General features: G+C 47.8%; 1 protein-coding gene across 3 annotated transcripts in view; it reads left to right on the forward strand.

Annotated features, from left to right (window-relative positions):
• PPP1R16B (protein phosphatase 1 regulatory subunit 16B) overlaps positions 1-15005 on the forward strand; it is a 59205-nt gene that overhangs the window by 32497 nt on the left and 11703 nt on the right. For all 3 annotated transcript variants that reach the window (XM_041419280.1, XM_041419281.1, XM_041419279.1), the window contains 2 exons: positions 12717-12787; positions 14695-14840. In XM_041419280.1, the coding sequence (XP_041275214.1) occupies positions 12717-12787; positions 14695-14840 (217 nt within the window). The remainder of the gene's footprint in view (positions 1-12716; positions 12788-14694; positions 14841-15005) is intronic.

The raw sequence follows: 15005 nt of genomic DNA on the forward strand, positions 1-15005 counted from the left end.
TTGCCTGCATGTGCTGAGCTTTCATCTCTGCTTTTATGGGTGTGTTATTTGTTAGACTCTCTGGTGCACTATATTATTCTTCTTAATGTCTTTGATGCTGCTGTGCATCACAGGCAGAAAACACCTCAAACAATCTGGGTATTGGGTCTGTGAAGGGAAAGAGCCTTCTGAGGTGCTGGGGTTGCACTGGAGAGCAAGGCTCCAGCAGCTAAGAGGTTAATGCTGTCTGTCCCAAAACCTCTCTGTGTCACCTGGTTGTCACCTTGATCACCACACAGCTGTTCTGTCCCCGAGCAGGCTGTGAGCTCCATGAGGGATGTGCTGGGGACTGTCCCTTGCTGCGGTGCTGCTGGTGCCCTGTTTGGTGGAAGGGGCAGCACCAGCTGGTTCTTTGTGTGTCCTTCAACCCAGGAGGGGTGGTGGTGTGTGGAGAGCTTGGCCACCAAACCACATCCATCCCTGAGCTGTAGATAGCACAGATGATGCAATTTATGCAACCAGGGCCCATTTTAAACTCGCTTTTTGCTGGTGGTCCTCTTCCTGCCAGCTATGCTGGATAGAGGAGAGGTTACAGTCCTGTTGGGATGTGGAGCCAAGCTGGGATTACAGCTGTGGGAGCTGGCAGCAGCCAGGGCAGAAGATGTGTGCAGCCTTCACGTGCTCACTTGATGAAGGGGGACAAGTAGAATTTGGTTCAGGGTTTGTAGGTCAGGTTTCCATTATACAACTGTACTGGTTGCAGCTGCTCGTGTGAGATCCAGCCTCCTTGGATGCTCCTGGTGGGGTGGGCTCCTTTCCCTGGGAACAATTCTTTGTGATCAGATGAACAGAAAGAAACAGGATTTCTCTGTTGTAGCACTAATTGGGTGCTGATGGAGTGGGATTGCCTCAGCCTGTGAAATGTGGGAAACATCAAAAGCATTTCTTACAAACAACTGACTGGAAAAATAATAATTTTCTTTAAGCCTGTGTGTTTCCCAGACAAAGGTGAACCAAAAACAGCTGGGGAGGGATCTTGTGCTTCATCACAGATCTAGCAATGAGGATCAGATCTCCTGCATCTCCCAAAACAGACAGAGGTGCTCTTGGCACAAGTCACACTGAACATGCCTTCAGGACTTCAGGATTTCTTGTATGAGCAATGTTCTACCCCTGGTTTAGTGAGGGAGAGTACAACCCTCCCACTTCATTTCACTGGAGATTAAATGGTCCATGATGTCTCCAGGATCCAGAACACTTGGATTGCTCTCCTCTGCAAGGGCCCTGTCACCTTGGCTAGCCAGCCCCACTCCTGTTAATGAAGGGCTTGCTCTCCAGAAGGGGTTTAGGAGGATGCTCCAGGTCTCTTCTGCTGGGTGTTGGTCTGCAGAAAAACAGCAGAAACTGCAGGAGTTGCTCAGTTACACTCTGATGGTGCTGGAAATGCTGAATTTTGGGGTTAGGATCAGGAGGAAGCAGGGGAGTGCTGGGTCCAGCCCGCACTTATGGATGGCACAGGGCAGCACATCTGCCCACCCCCATGCCAGCTCCTGGTCCCCTTTGCTGTCACTGGGATCCACCTCTGCAGCCTGTAATTAGTGCTGTCAGCAGAGCTGTAAGCAGCCACTTCAGCATTAATTACTTTAATGAACTTACCCAGGTGGGTTGAGCTACTAAAGCATTTTGTTGTTCCTGTAAATGTTCAAGTCAAAATATTAGACTGTGGAATTGATGGGGGATGATGCAAAGCTGGAGCCTGGATTTCCTCTTGCCTTAATGTTCAAAATTGGGGTTATTTTAGTTAATTTGATCCTGTAGTCTGTTCTCCTCAAGCAGCATGGCAGGAGACAGTAAGGAGGCTCCTTTACTCCCCCTTTACTCCTCGGTGTAAGGGAGCAGTGAGCTCAGGGCAGTCTGCCATTCAAGCCCAGAAGATGGATGTCACCATTCCTGCTCTGTGACAGCTCAAAGGTGGTCCCTGGCACTCAGGATCTTGTAGTGTTAAATATGTAATGCAAAACTCCCTGATAAGAGGGATCTGCTGGTGAGGGAGCTTTCAGAAACAAACAGGATGGGATAAAATGGCTCATTAACAACACTGGGTTTACTACAGAAATAAGCAGAGTTTTCACTGCTGCTGGGAGGAGAATGGTCCTGCTGTTGCTAGTGGCAAAACTTAATGGGGAATTTTAATGGCTGTTAATTATTTTGCAAACTGCCATTTTATTGGGAAATGTGATATACTTTGGCAAACTGAAGCTGTTCTCCACTGGTGCAGAAAGGAAAACTAGAATTCCTCTGAGCTGCCTCTTGCTGCAGAGGCTGGGGGAGGTGTTTCACTTGCAACTCTGACATGGAGACTTGTCTTTTATCCCAGGATAAGAGTCCTCACACAGGGATGAAGGGAGGGAAGTCAACAGATGGTTGGACTTGATGGTCTTAAAAGACTTTTCCAGCCTTAGCAATTCTATGATTCTAAGTGGGATATATTGTGCTCTCTCTGCTCCCTGCTGTTGCCTGTAACTTGCCTGTAACTCCTTGTTCCCAGCATCAAGGAGCTGTGGCTTCAATATTCAGAGATACTGCTCTGATAAGTGGGGTGCTTTAAACCTGTGTAGGAGCTGCAGGAATGACGTGTTTTTTAATTTGGTGGTTTGAACTATGTATTCTGTTAATATATATTACAATAATATATTCAGATAATGCATAATACATATAATTATAATAAGCTCAGCATATAAACACAAAGTAATGAATTGAAAATAAATAAATCAGTGTATGCATAGGGACTGAAGTGCTCATCTCACATCAGTGACCTGGCCTGAAGCACTAAGACAAAGCCCTTTCTAGAGGAGACTTTCAGTTCTTTTCCTCTTTATGTTAAGTAAAAGGCTCTCAGACTGCCCCAAAGGCTGGTGGAGTCCTGAGCTCAGAGCTCCACTCTGAACTACTGCAGGTTTGGACCCCAAACCTCTCCTCGCTCGAGGGAGCATCCTTGCTGCCCTGCCAGGAAATGGAGAGCTTTTCTCTCTCTGCCCATCACTGATCTGAAGGGGTTTGCTGAGTTCAGCCTGTATTGTGCAGATGAAAGATTGAAGCTGATGGAGATGGCTTTTGAAAGTGAGGGGGAAAAGGAAAGTGCTGCCAGCCCCGTGCTCGGTTCCTTTCTTCTCTGCATCAAAGTGCTGCAAGCTCAGCAGAGGAGATCTGGCAGCAAAAGCTGTCCTGAGTTCACATGGGGCTGCCCTTTGGTGTCTGTGCACAGGGCAGGGATGGGTGAAGACAGCCAGTTGGGCTTTTTTGTGCCTTTCTAAGGTCTGAATGACCTGTCAAGCTCTGGAGCTGCCTCCCATGGGCTTCCCAGCAGTCACAGAGCTGCACTGCATCCCCCTGCCTGGGAACGCTCATCTTCTCCTTCCCCAAGCAGAAATCACATGGAGCTTGTGGCAGAAGTTGTTTGAGAGAGTTTTCAACTTTGTGTGATGGAACAGATGAGATAATAATCAAAACGAGGTGATCTGTGTGCTCAGCACTCACAGTCAGGTTATAGACCAGGCCAGGCTGTATGGCTGTGTGCCCGCTTGTTTTTACCAAATTTGAAGGCTTTTTTGCAGTCTCTGTCTCATTTATTGCAAGCACCACTGTGAAAAACCTGCATTTCTGCCAAGCTCAGGTGCTAACTTTTGATTCCACTCTCACATGTATGAGCTGGTTTCCCTGCAGTGCTGAATGCCTCTGGTGATGATGTTCACAGATAAAGTTGGCTTCTCTGACAAGAGTTTGTTGGTAACCAAGGGACACTGGACTTTGGGGATTGCTTTGGGATTGGAGGTGTTTGACCTGGAGAGCAAATTTGAATGCACTGCTTTGTTAATACAAAGAATAAATGGTGGGCTGTGTGATTTATCTGTGTGACAGGGGCTGAAATGAAGGTTCAGAGAGAAGTGGTTGGAAAGTCTGGGGGAATAGTGAGATTTGATCAGCCCTTAAAAATTGCAAACTTGGACTTGGGCATGTGAAAGTAGGGATAAAAAATTGCTGTTAGCACTGAGGTTTCAGCTGCTTTGTCCAATTGCTGTTGGCTGAACAACAGAAAGGATGGGGGGGAGTAGAGTTTTCTTGTGCTTAAGGGGCAGAACTGGGACCTGGGCTCAAGGGCAGTGTCACAGGACAGTGCCATGGACTGTCACTGTCACCTTGGCAAAGAAAGGCCCTGAGCCTCCAGAGCCTTGGTCTAACTTGGGCTGAGATGTCACAGCTGTGAAACAAGGCAAAAACTGACTTTAAAATCCAGGAGATAGCCTGGAGCGCACTCCACTACAGGCAGCTGCACTTTGGGAGATCTCTGGATGGAAGTGCTGTTGAAATTCAAATCTCTGAAATGTGTAAAATTTCCTGCTGAATAATTACAGGTTGCAAAAGCAAAAGGATTACCAGTGCTTCTCTGGTAAAGTTCAGGTTGCTGCTAAACTTGCATGAAAGTTTTTTCTGTAAAGTTTGTTTTTTAAAATGAAACCATATTCTGTCTTTATCTGATATTAGAAAAGGGGGTGTTGGGAGGTGATTTTCTGCTTTTATAGACATTTCCCTTCCCACACTGAGCGGCAGCACGGCATTTCCAGTTAGACACAGTGCCAAGGAGCTGAGGTTTTAGCAGATTACTCTTTTACTGCTGGCATGTCCCTTGTGGTCTCCCAGGGAGGTAATGGTGTGAGGCACTCGTGGGCTGGCAGCAGCTCGTGCTGTGGCACTGTCCTGGCACAGCAGGGCCGGGGGCACCACGGGTCAGGGTGCAGCCATCCACGGGAGCAGCCTGAGGGGGTGAGGTGGGGCTGTGGCTCTGAAAGATCTCCATCCCCACCGTGTGCTTTTTGTACAAAAAGAGACGGCTTTGGAGGTGAGGAGGGAAAAACTCCCAAGAGGCAGGATTGATTGAGGTCAGAGTGGAGCAGGTGCTGAAACAGCCAGAGCAGATGGAGAGAAGAGACCTGGGCCCTCTGTAGAGCAGAGTGTGGTTAGAGAAACACAGAACAAGGGTCTTGGGCAGAGGAGGAGAGCCCAGCCTGCCACGAGCTCCTGGGATGTGGTCAGCAGGCTGGCACTGCAGGGAATTGTTCAGTATGAGCTCAGGACAGCTCAAAAAGCAAATCTGTATTTCCCCACCCTCCACCACAACCTCTCTTCCGTTACTCTAAGTAGAAAGTTTCCTGTTTTATAATTGAAACTCTTAAAAACGTTCCTGTGGTTCAGGTCAGCATACAGCTGCTGAGCTGAGGCCATAGGATGCCTGAAACAGGAGCTGGGGCAGAGGCTGTTGGCTCTGGAACCTAAGAGCACTTTCAAGTGGCAATAGGAGCTATTTCCTGCTACACAGAGCACATCAGAGTATCCTCTTGCAAATCCTGACAGCCTGGCTCTGTGTGGAGGTTGGAGGGGGCCTTTGCAATCCTGCTCCTCTGATCACCTGTTAGGTTATTGTGTTAATGTGGCTGGGGAAGCTCTTCACAGACTCAGACAGCTGCAGAAGTTTTCCTCCTGACACCACTGCTCCCTTTTATCTAAACACTTCTCAGGCTGTCATTTCTATTAAAGCAAATTAATTTTTATGATGCATTTCCTTTTTAGTACCCTGACAGACTTAATTTCTAATAAGATTAGTACAGACAGGTGATGAGTGCTCCATGTCTCAGTAGATGGATTTTGGTCCAACACATCAAAAGTTGTTTCTGAACTCGTATACAAGTGAGATCCTCTGTGCTGCTCAGATAAAAGGCACAGGTAGTGTTGATTTTGTGTTGTCTGAATGGATTTGCTTGTGTTGTCATGACTTACAAGAAGGGCTTTTTGTAGGAAGAAAGCTGGAAGCAGCCAAAGGAGTAGGAGAACAGGAGCTCCTGGTTGAGTTTCTGGCTCTGTAGGTGCCCTTTGTGTCTCTCTCTGCCTGAAGTTCAAATTAAAATGAGATGTGTTGCTCACCTGCTTGGGCTCACCAAACCCAAAATCAGGTGTGAACTCAGGAGATGGGGGGTGCAGGTGCCCCTGGAGCTGCTGCTGGAGACCATGGCTGTCCATCATCCCTCTCTTTGTGGTGTTGTTCCCTGCTCAGGCCGCTGACTCGTGTGGTTCCACCACAGCAGGACTGTTCCCTTTGTGAGCTCTCACACCCTAAAAGCCAGCACTGCTCTGCTGGTGCCAAGCTCCTGAGTCATCTGTGGGAAACTTGGCCTTGGGTTGCTTGGTCCATGCCTCCCAAAGTCTGAGTTAATATATTTTTTTAGTACTCTTTAAATCAGGACTGTTCAAATAACTACCCTGAAATGCCTCGTAAAGAGAGAGGAGGCTCTGCTGCAGCCCAGGTGTTTCTGTCACAGTGATATTGGGGAATCTGCTTTCCTGGCTCCCTGCCCACAGCAATCCTGCTGAAGGCAGCTGAGCCCAAAGGTTATATAAAACACTCATCCCTCTCAAATCCCATCATCTGTTTAAAAACCATCCCAAAATGATTTATTTATTCTTCCAATACCAGATGACAAATGGGAAACCAGGGAAGTAACCTTTGACTTTAATTTTGCTTTATGTGTTTAACATTTCCAGTGTGGACCAATTTCACTGTTGGCCTGACATGAGAAGGGGATCAGGATACTTTTGAGCATGACACTCCATCCTTAGAAAGGTGTGTCAGATGGCAGCATCCTCTAATTTTTATTTTCCCAGTTGAAATAAATTTGGCTTTGTTTCTGCTACGCCCTTCAAGCACTGTGGCTGCAGATGGGTAACTTGCACATTTCCTTATCCCAGTAACCCCAGGTGGATGGAAGCCATTGAGGAAAGATGCTTTATCATCACTAGCACTAAGTGGATTATCAGAGCTTGAAGTCATGCATGCAGAACAAGAAAAATGTGGGATGCAGAAGGGTGGGGGGGCCAGGCTGTGGCCCATCCATCTCATACAGAAGCAGCTGTATGAAGTTGTCCCTTTGTAGCATTGCTCTTGTTGCTGTGGTGCTGCAGTGATGGGTAAGGATGAAAGCATAAAGCAAAAATGGATTGAAATATGCACAAACAGGGGGAGAAAGAATTGGACTCCATGCATTAAATAAATGTACAACTTGTTGACTTGCTGTCAGAATAAAGCTTCTATAAGCCAGGCCCCCAACCATGGAGGAGGAGCCTGCTGTGAAAAACAGGCTCCTTGGGGCTGAGGAGGGCTGTGCCCTCTTAAGTAAGAAGCATCAAAGTCAGAAATAGGTTTTCCTTGAGACATGCAGCCCCTGGACTGAGTGTGGCTGCGTGCAGTGTGCCTGCCCTGAATGTGGCACCAAGCAGATGGGGCTCTGCTGGCCCCTCTCCAGACTTGCCAGATTTTGTGGGTGTATTAGAAGCAGTGTGTGTGCCTGGCTATAAACTGGGTGGGAAGTGTTTAACAGGCTTTGAACCTTGCTGAGAAAGCTCAGTGATCAATCAGGATGGGATGTCTCAGTCGCTGGCTCAGCAGGCAAACTGGGCCATATTTATTTTTAGGTGTACTCTGTGTTTGAAGCTGAGTGTGGCATTTTGCTTTCTGAGGGGTTTTTCTGTCTTTCAGAAAGCTTTAGGGCGCTGTGGAGTTTATCAATGGACCAGCATGGGCTATCAGTTGTATATTGCAGGGAGTGGAGGATAAGGCTGAGTGAGTTCATCCTGTTATTGCTCAGTTTAGATATGCTGTAAAATGTGAGTGTCATTGTATGCTGGGCTAGGGAGCTGGCAGAGCACTCACAGCTTCAGTGCTGTTTTCCTGGCATTGTTTCTCCTGTGTAATAAATATCCCTGCACAACCACAGCAGTAAACATGCAGCTTTGAAGTAGCTGAGCTCCTCCACAGTCCCATGCCTGGCAGGCTGGGATCAGTCTTTGCAGACATTTGCCAACACCCCTGTGTGTATGTCACTACAAATAATGCTGGAAGGAGCTTCTGCTACACTGGGTCTCTGACTAAAGCTGCATTTGGGTGAAAGGGACTTGGAGCAATTCATAAAAATGGTTTATTAACCCGAGTGAAACTTCATTTTATGCAGTGAAATCATGTGTGAACATACAGAAATTATTGTACTGTCATAGAGACGCCAGCTTTTAAAGGTGGCCTGAAAGTTCCTGGTTCACCAAAAGGGGAACTTGAAGATTTTGGATGATTTCAAAGAGAAATTGTTGAGTAAAAAATATTGAGGCAAGCCTGGATTTTTACAAAGTAATGGCCTGTGTGTGTATGTAAATTTGGAGCACACAGGTAAGTCTGCTTCCTAGTAGAGGCAATTTGCCATTATATATTTTTGGGAGGAATCAGGACCTCCTATCAGGAAGGTATCTGTTGGGGTTTTTTTTTCATCCCTCCATGGTATCCATATCAGTTCCAGCTGGCTTTTTCTCTTATGAGTTATTAATGCTTGAGGTATGCAAGTGCTTGGTATAGATGGGAGTGTAACAGTATCCAGGATTTTATGGTGTAGCTTATTGACTTAAGGGAAACTACACTAACAGAGGCTTTTTTTCCTTCATCTGGTTTAGGAACTTTTCTGGAAAAGCTGCTTCTAGTGTAAACTCAGTGGGAAGCAACAGCAATAAAAAATGATAGCACTGCAACATCTCTTCAGGCTGGAGAGTCCATTGCCTCATGTTGAATTTTCCTTAGGACCATTGCAGTGTTGTTTTTGCCTTTCCCCTGCTTTTTAGTTTTTGGGGAGAATAAGTGAGGCTGGGAGGAAAAGGAGCTCCTGAGAAGTGGTTTGCTATGTTTGGGGAGGAGAATCTTTCTAAGGCTGCCCCGGGACATCTAATGGAGGGAAGCTTAAAACCGAGGCTGTATTTTTACAGCTGTTGTGGGAGCTTTTTCCATTTAACACAGCACAGATGTGAATGATAAAATAGAAATTGAAGATTAATGTACACCATCTTGGTGTGTGAGAGTTTCAATTATAGGCAGAGCAAGGAGAATAATGGAAAATACATTTGAGTGATCGCTCAGTTAATACAATTTGCAATGAATTATTCACAACAATTTGTTCACCCAGCTCTTATTGCCATCATTTTCATTCCTTCATTTGCTGTGCTTTTGGAACTGCTTCCCACAACTTGTGCTCGACATGCAATGAAGGATCTCCACGCACCCAGCCCCTGCTCCCCACCTGCCTCCGCCCACGTGCAGCGCGCAGCTCTGACAGAGCTCAGCATTTTTGGCCCTGAGCTCTCTAAGAAGTTAATCATGGTGTTAGTGTGGGGCCTGGTGCTGCTGAACACGCTGATGTGACCCCAAAGAGCCCCTTCTGTGGGGCTCAGGGGCTTGCAGAGGGCTCATTTCTGTGCTGTTCCACGAGCATTGGGGATTGTCCTTCCACGAGCACAGGCTGAGGCTTGAGCCAACAGAAGGGATCAGCTGGCACTGGGTGATTAATCTGTGTCCTTGGGAGCTGAAGGGTTTGCTTCCTACCTGTGCAGCATCAGTCATGCCTGGGGGGGGGGGAGAAGGTGTTGGGCTCTGCAGAGAAGTGTGTGACACCAGCAGGGCTTGAAGAGAGAAGCATTTGGCACGCTCAGGGCCCTGTGACTGATGTTGTGTTTGAAGCAGCAGAGCAGGTCGGTGGCACTGCCGCAGGTGAAGGTCCAACTTCCAGCACTGCACAGCAGCACAGATGAGCCCCCCCTTTCCTATTCTTAGGGCACTGGATAACCCACAAATGCACATTTTCTCCTGAAGTTTATCAGAAAGGAGGACTTGTTCTTCCTGGCTGTTTGGGAAGGGCTGTTCCTGAGTAGTGGGAGAAGGTGTCCGTGTCCTCCCCCCATGTGCCTCTGCAGCTCACAGGGACAGGGGGTGATGAAGCTGCTCTTTGCCACCCCATGCCCTGCTGCTGGGCAGGAATGGGGCTGTGTTCTGCTGTGAACTTGGGCTGCTGGGCAGGAATGAGGGCTTGTTTCTGCCTGGCCCTGTGCTGCCCCGAGCCCTGAAATGCATGTCCCAAGCCCTGACATGCAATCTTCATCTTAGGACTGGGCAGAAAGCAGTCTGATATCTTCTTCGTGCCTTGTTTGCCTGGACTCAGTGGTACCACATCTACACCTGGCTGCATGATCTGACTTTTCTGAGCCCTTTTCTGGTGTCTTGTGGCTGTCAGTCTTCAGTGTGTTGGGAGGTACTGGGAAATAAGCCTGTCGTGAGGGCAGAAGGGAGCCAAGGGGAGGTGCACTGGGACCACGACTGCTGCAGGGGTTAGTGACGAATTCAAAGCTTCTTTAGGGTAAGATTAAAACTTCTCTGAATCTTAACCCTTCAGGGCCTCAAGCTCTGTCCCCCATGTGCCTCTGCAGCTCACAGGGACAGGGGGTGATGAAGCTGCTCTTTGCCACCCCATGCCCTGCTGCTGGGCAGGAATGGGGCTGTGTTCTGCTGTGAACTTGGGCTGCTGGGCAGGAATGAGGGCTTGTTTCTGCCTGGCCCTGTGCTGCCCCGAGCCCTGAAATGCAATCTTCATCTTAGGACTGGACAGAAAGCAGTCTGATCTCTTCTTCGTGCCTTGTTTGCCTGGACTCAGTGGTACCACATCCACACCTGGCTGCATGATCTGACTTTTCTGAGCCCTTTTCTGGTGTCTTGTGGCTGTCAGTCTTCAGTGTGTTGGGAGGTACTGGGAAATAAGGTGAGCCTGTCGTGAGGGCAGAAGGGAGCCAAGGGGAGGTGTGCTGGGACCACGACTGCTGCAGGGGTTAGTGACGAATTCAAAGCTTCTTTAGGGTAAGATTAAAACTTCTCTGAATCTTAACCCTTCAGGGCCTCAAGCTCTGTCAAGCTATGATCACAGTGCCTTTGACACAATACCCTGTAACAAGCTGGGATTTATGCTGCTGCTTCTTCCCATGGAGAGACAGCACTTACAAGGTTAATTTGCCAGCATCTACTTGTCCAAATCTCCATAATCAGGCAAAACATGATTATGGAGCTGCGTGTCATTAGTACACAATGGCACTTAACTGACTGAGATTGAATTAAAACCCTAATGGCAGAGCATCCAAAGTAAATAAGAGAGAAGCAGACCCACTGGTGAATGACTCGTGTATCACTCAGCTTGGATTAGGAGAGCAGGAGCTCAGGGCTGGCCAGAAACAGTAGAAGCAGAGTCATTAAATTGGATATACTGGCTGAGGTTCAGTGCTCTTATTACTGTTAAGCATGCAAGTGTAGGGGCTGTGAGTCCAGTGTAGGCGTGGGCTTCCTGCACTGGCCTTTGAGCTGGGGAAAAAAAAAAGGCTTTGGATTCACTGTGGTGCTGGATGAGTTTTGTCTTTGCTGCATTCTGCTTTTTTGCAGCAGTTTCATAGAGCAGATGTCAATGCCTTGAAGTTATTTCCAGCAAAAGTAAATCCAAGCATTCATTTTGTGTTGGGTGAAACAACTCTGTGATGTGAAGTGTTTTATTTCACTTGTGTCTGGTTTTGCCTTCCTTTGTGATAACGTCAGAGCAGTGGCTTCCAATCTAAATTTCACTTTGCTTTCGATTTGCCTTTCTTGCAAGTGCTTTTCCAGATCTTTTAAACAAAGCCTCATAAATCATCACTGATGTCATGGTGGGTGTGTTTTCCATGTTCTGTTTTGCATGCCAGAAGTGCTCTGTCCTCAGGGACAGCCCTGCAGATGGTTCTCCCTGTGGAGGTGCTGGGGAAAGAGCTCCCTCTGACAGCAGCACAGGGATCAGAGGCTGCACGATCACGCTTTGGAGTGAGCAGCCTTGCAGTGGTTTTGATTGCCAGCTCTGGGGAAAGTTATTGCCCTTTTAGCTCTGTCAGTGTTCCTGGTTGTGCAGCTCTGGTTTCACTCAGTGCTTGCATGCCTGCCATCAAATCAGATGTGACGTGAATATTTGTTGCTGCTCTGGCCCTGGGGAGATGATTATGAACCTCTGGCTTGTGCTGTCAGTGACATTTGAGGTAGGAAAAGCAGTGGGTAGTGAAATCTCTGGAGAAAAAACAGGGAATGAGCAAGCAAATAACAGAAAATGGGCATGGATCATCAAGATCTGTCAGCAGTGTTGAATTTGAAGAGTTTCTGGTGTTGCTATTAATTTATGCCTTCTGCCAACGTTGTTGCTGTTGCCCTGTGCAAGTTTTTCACCTAGGGGCTAATGACTTCTCATGTGTTTCAGAAATTTGCACTTTAATGGAATAAATGTTACCCTTTCCCCCCAAAGCAGTGATTAAAAACTAAAGCCTCTGGGAAGCTTTCTCCAAACACCCAGCAGCTCAAGTGATGTGTCCAAAGCAGCCCTGGTGTATTCTGTGTGGCAGGGTCCTGAATGGATAGATTACTTCTTGAGGCAAGGCCTCATCCCTCTCATGGTGGGAGGAATCTCTTCCGTGGTTGTAACTCGGGACCCCAAAATCCCCTTTGGGCTCTCCTGGGCCACAGAGTGCAGAGGTTGCACTGTCAGGCATTGTGAAGCACACGGCAAAAATGGAGACTGTTCCAGCACAACTGAATGAAAATTGTAACTGTGCTAAGTCTCCTTTGGAAGGAAGTTGGGGGAAAATTGTGTGCTGGTGCTCTCTGCTGGATAAAGCCAGGAAGGCTCTGCTCTCACTGCGGTGACAAGCCAGCACTCTGCCCACACCTGATGGTGTGAATTACCTTGCCTTGAGCTGCCCAGGGCTGGTTGGGAGCACCAGATGTGGCAGGGTGGCTGCTCTGACTCTCCTCTGTCCTTGCCTTGCAGTGTGTTACCTGCTGAAGAGCAACATCAGCCCCGACCTGTGCAATGAGGATGGATTAACTGCGCTGCATCAGGTGAGGCGTGGCAGGAGCTCACACCTCCCTGCTGCCCACTCAGCCAGCCTGGCCAGGTGTAACAGGGAGACCTCTTCAATTTCTTTTTTTTTCCTCTGTTAAAGCAGTGAAACTTCACCATGTTGTGCTGGCAATCTGGTTTCTTGGGGAGCAAACTGAGATCCTTTTCTTGCTGTATCCCAGATTTTACTCAGTGATAGTAAGAGCTCAGGAGTCAGGGCTGGACTTCACATGTGAACAGCGTTTCCCTCACGCTTTAATTTTTGTAGGACTGGCTCTAAATTCTCATAACAGATAAACTCAAATTTAGAGACCTTGGCAATCCATGAGTTTTGAAAGTGATTTAAATAAATGATGCACAAGATGCTTGAGGAATCCGCTGCTACTCGCTGTAGGCTCAGGGACTTCCAAAGTCAGTATGAGATGCCAGTAGCTGATCACCAGTGAAATACAGACTTGCTATAGTGGTGTGTAGGTCTGTGGCCTCCCTTGGAGCCCCTGTGCTGTTTCCATAAGGGTTTTTCTATTCCTTCTCAGGCACGTGGGACTGGCCGTGCCTGGCAGCTGCCGCCTCCACTGCCTCAAACAACAGTGGCGTGGTTGTCACACGAGCACTCAGGGCTTTCTGGCCATAACTCCCTGCTCTGAATGCTCCCATTGACTTGGGATTTTGGATTCTTTTGCCAGTCGCCTGCTCTCTTCAAAGCTGGATGAATGTTTGTTTAAAAATGCAAACTGGCTTCTGGAAGAACAAAAGGTCCCACCACCATCACCTCTCCAAAGAGAAGTTATCCTGCACTTAGAGAGACACTGACAGCCTCCTTTCCCAGCCAGGTTCTAAACCCTGGAGAATCCCACCTTGCCCACTGAGAGGTTGTAAAGGTGCATCTGGGAGTTCTGATGGGAGCTTTGTATCCACTGGAATTAACTGAATCCCTGAGCACAGAGAAGCCCCTCAGTGGGCACATTAGCATTCCTCCCAATGAATGTGACTTCCTTCCACTTCTGTGATAACTTGGCTGTGTGACAGGCATGACTCTAACCCCACTTCCATGTACAAATAGTGAACAAAATAGAAATACCTGAAAGGTCCTTGTCACTCAGCTGCTGAAATGTTTGTTGTGTGTTGGAATTCAGCCCCATTAACAGCCCTTACTGTGTGCTGAGCTGTGTGGGTCCGCAGCAATGCACAGACCACAAACAGCCTTCTTGCACAAGAATATTTTAATGTCTTTATCACATGCACATTCGTGTCTAAAGGTGAACAAGAGGTGGATCAAAGAGCAAATTCCACCTTCACCAAAGGAAGGAGGTTGAGGCCCTTCTGGCCTGCTGGGCTATACTCTAAATGCAGGAAGGAAGCTGCTTTTTTTCAGGAAGTGAAAAGTGCCCTGCAAAGTGCCCCATAATTCTGAGGATCCAATTTATGCCTCCCCAGGTAACTGTGGTAGGTAGCATGAGCTCCTGAGAAGACTCTTGCTCATCACATGCCAGTGTGTGGGATTCTCCCTAAGAAAAGGGAATGTCAGCTTGTCAGCTTATCCCTTGGTATGTGGTTATACTGGTTACATTGAACTTCTGCTATGTTTACTCTTGAATATGGAAGACCAGTGGAATAGAAGCTGTGAGCGTGTTTGCTGTTACTCCCTGCTGGTTCTGCCCCCACACCAGAAGGCCCTGGAAAACACCAGTGACCCTTTGGTCTGTCCAGATGTTCTGCCTTTTTGACCTGCTGGGGCTCAATTTGGTGTTTAACTCTGCTGGAGATGCTCCTTGCCAAGCAGTGCCAGGATAAAGTAGGTCTCCATGTCCATATGCTCTTTATTATTTTACAGCTGAGCAGATATGAATCCTCATGTTCCCAAAGTTTAAAAAACCCCAATCCATCTGCATTTCTTCCTCTCCAGTGCTGCATAGACAACTATGAGGACATAGTCAAGCTCCTCCTCAGCCACGGGGCCAATGTCAACGCCAAGGACAACGAGCTGTGGACTCCCCTGCACGCAGCAGCCACGTGTGGGCACATCAACCTGGTGAAGATCCTCATCCAGCAGTAGGTGGCTTTTTGTGTCTGTCCTTTCTGCAGGTCTCATTCTACCCACGGCTTCTGTGGATGGAAACTGAGGCTGCTTAGGACCTTGGGAGATTGCAGCAGTGGTGATGATTCCCTGCTTTTAGGCTGCTCATGGGGGTCCTTCCTGCTTGGGGGAGAAGAGGG

Source organism: Onychostruthus taczanowskii, unplaced genomic scaffold (genome assembly GCF_017590055.1).
Source record: "Onychostruthus taczanowskii isolate IOZ18803 unplaced genomic scaffold, ASM1759005v1 scaffold60, whole genome shotgun sequence".
NCBI lineage: Eukaryota > Metazoa > Chordata > Aves > Passeriformes > Passeridae > Onychostruthus > Onychostruthus taczanowskii.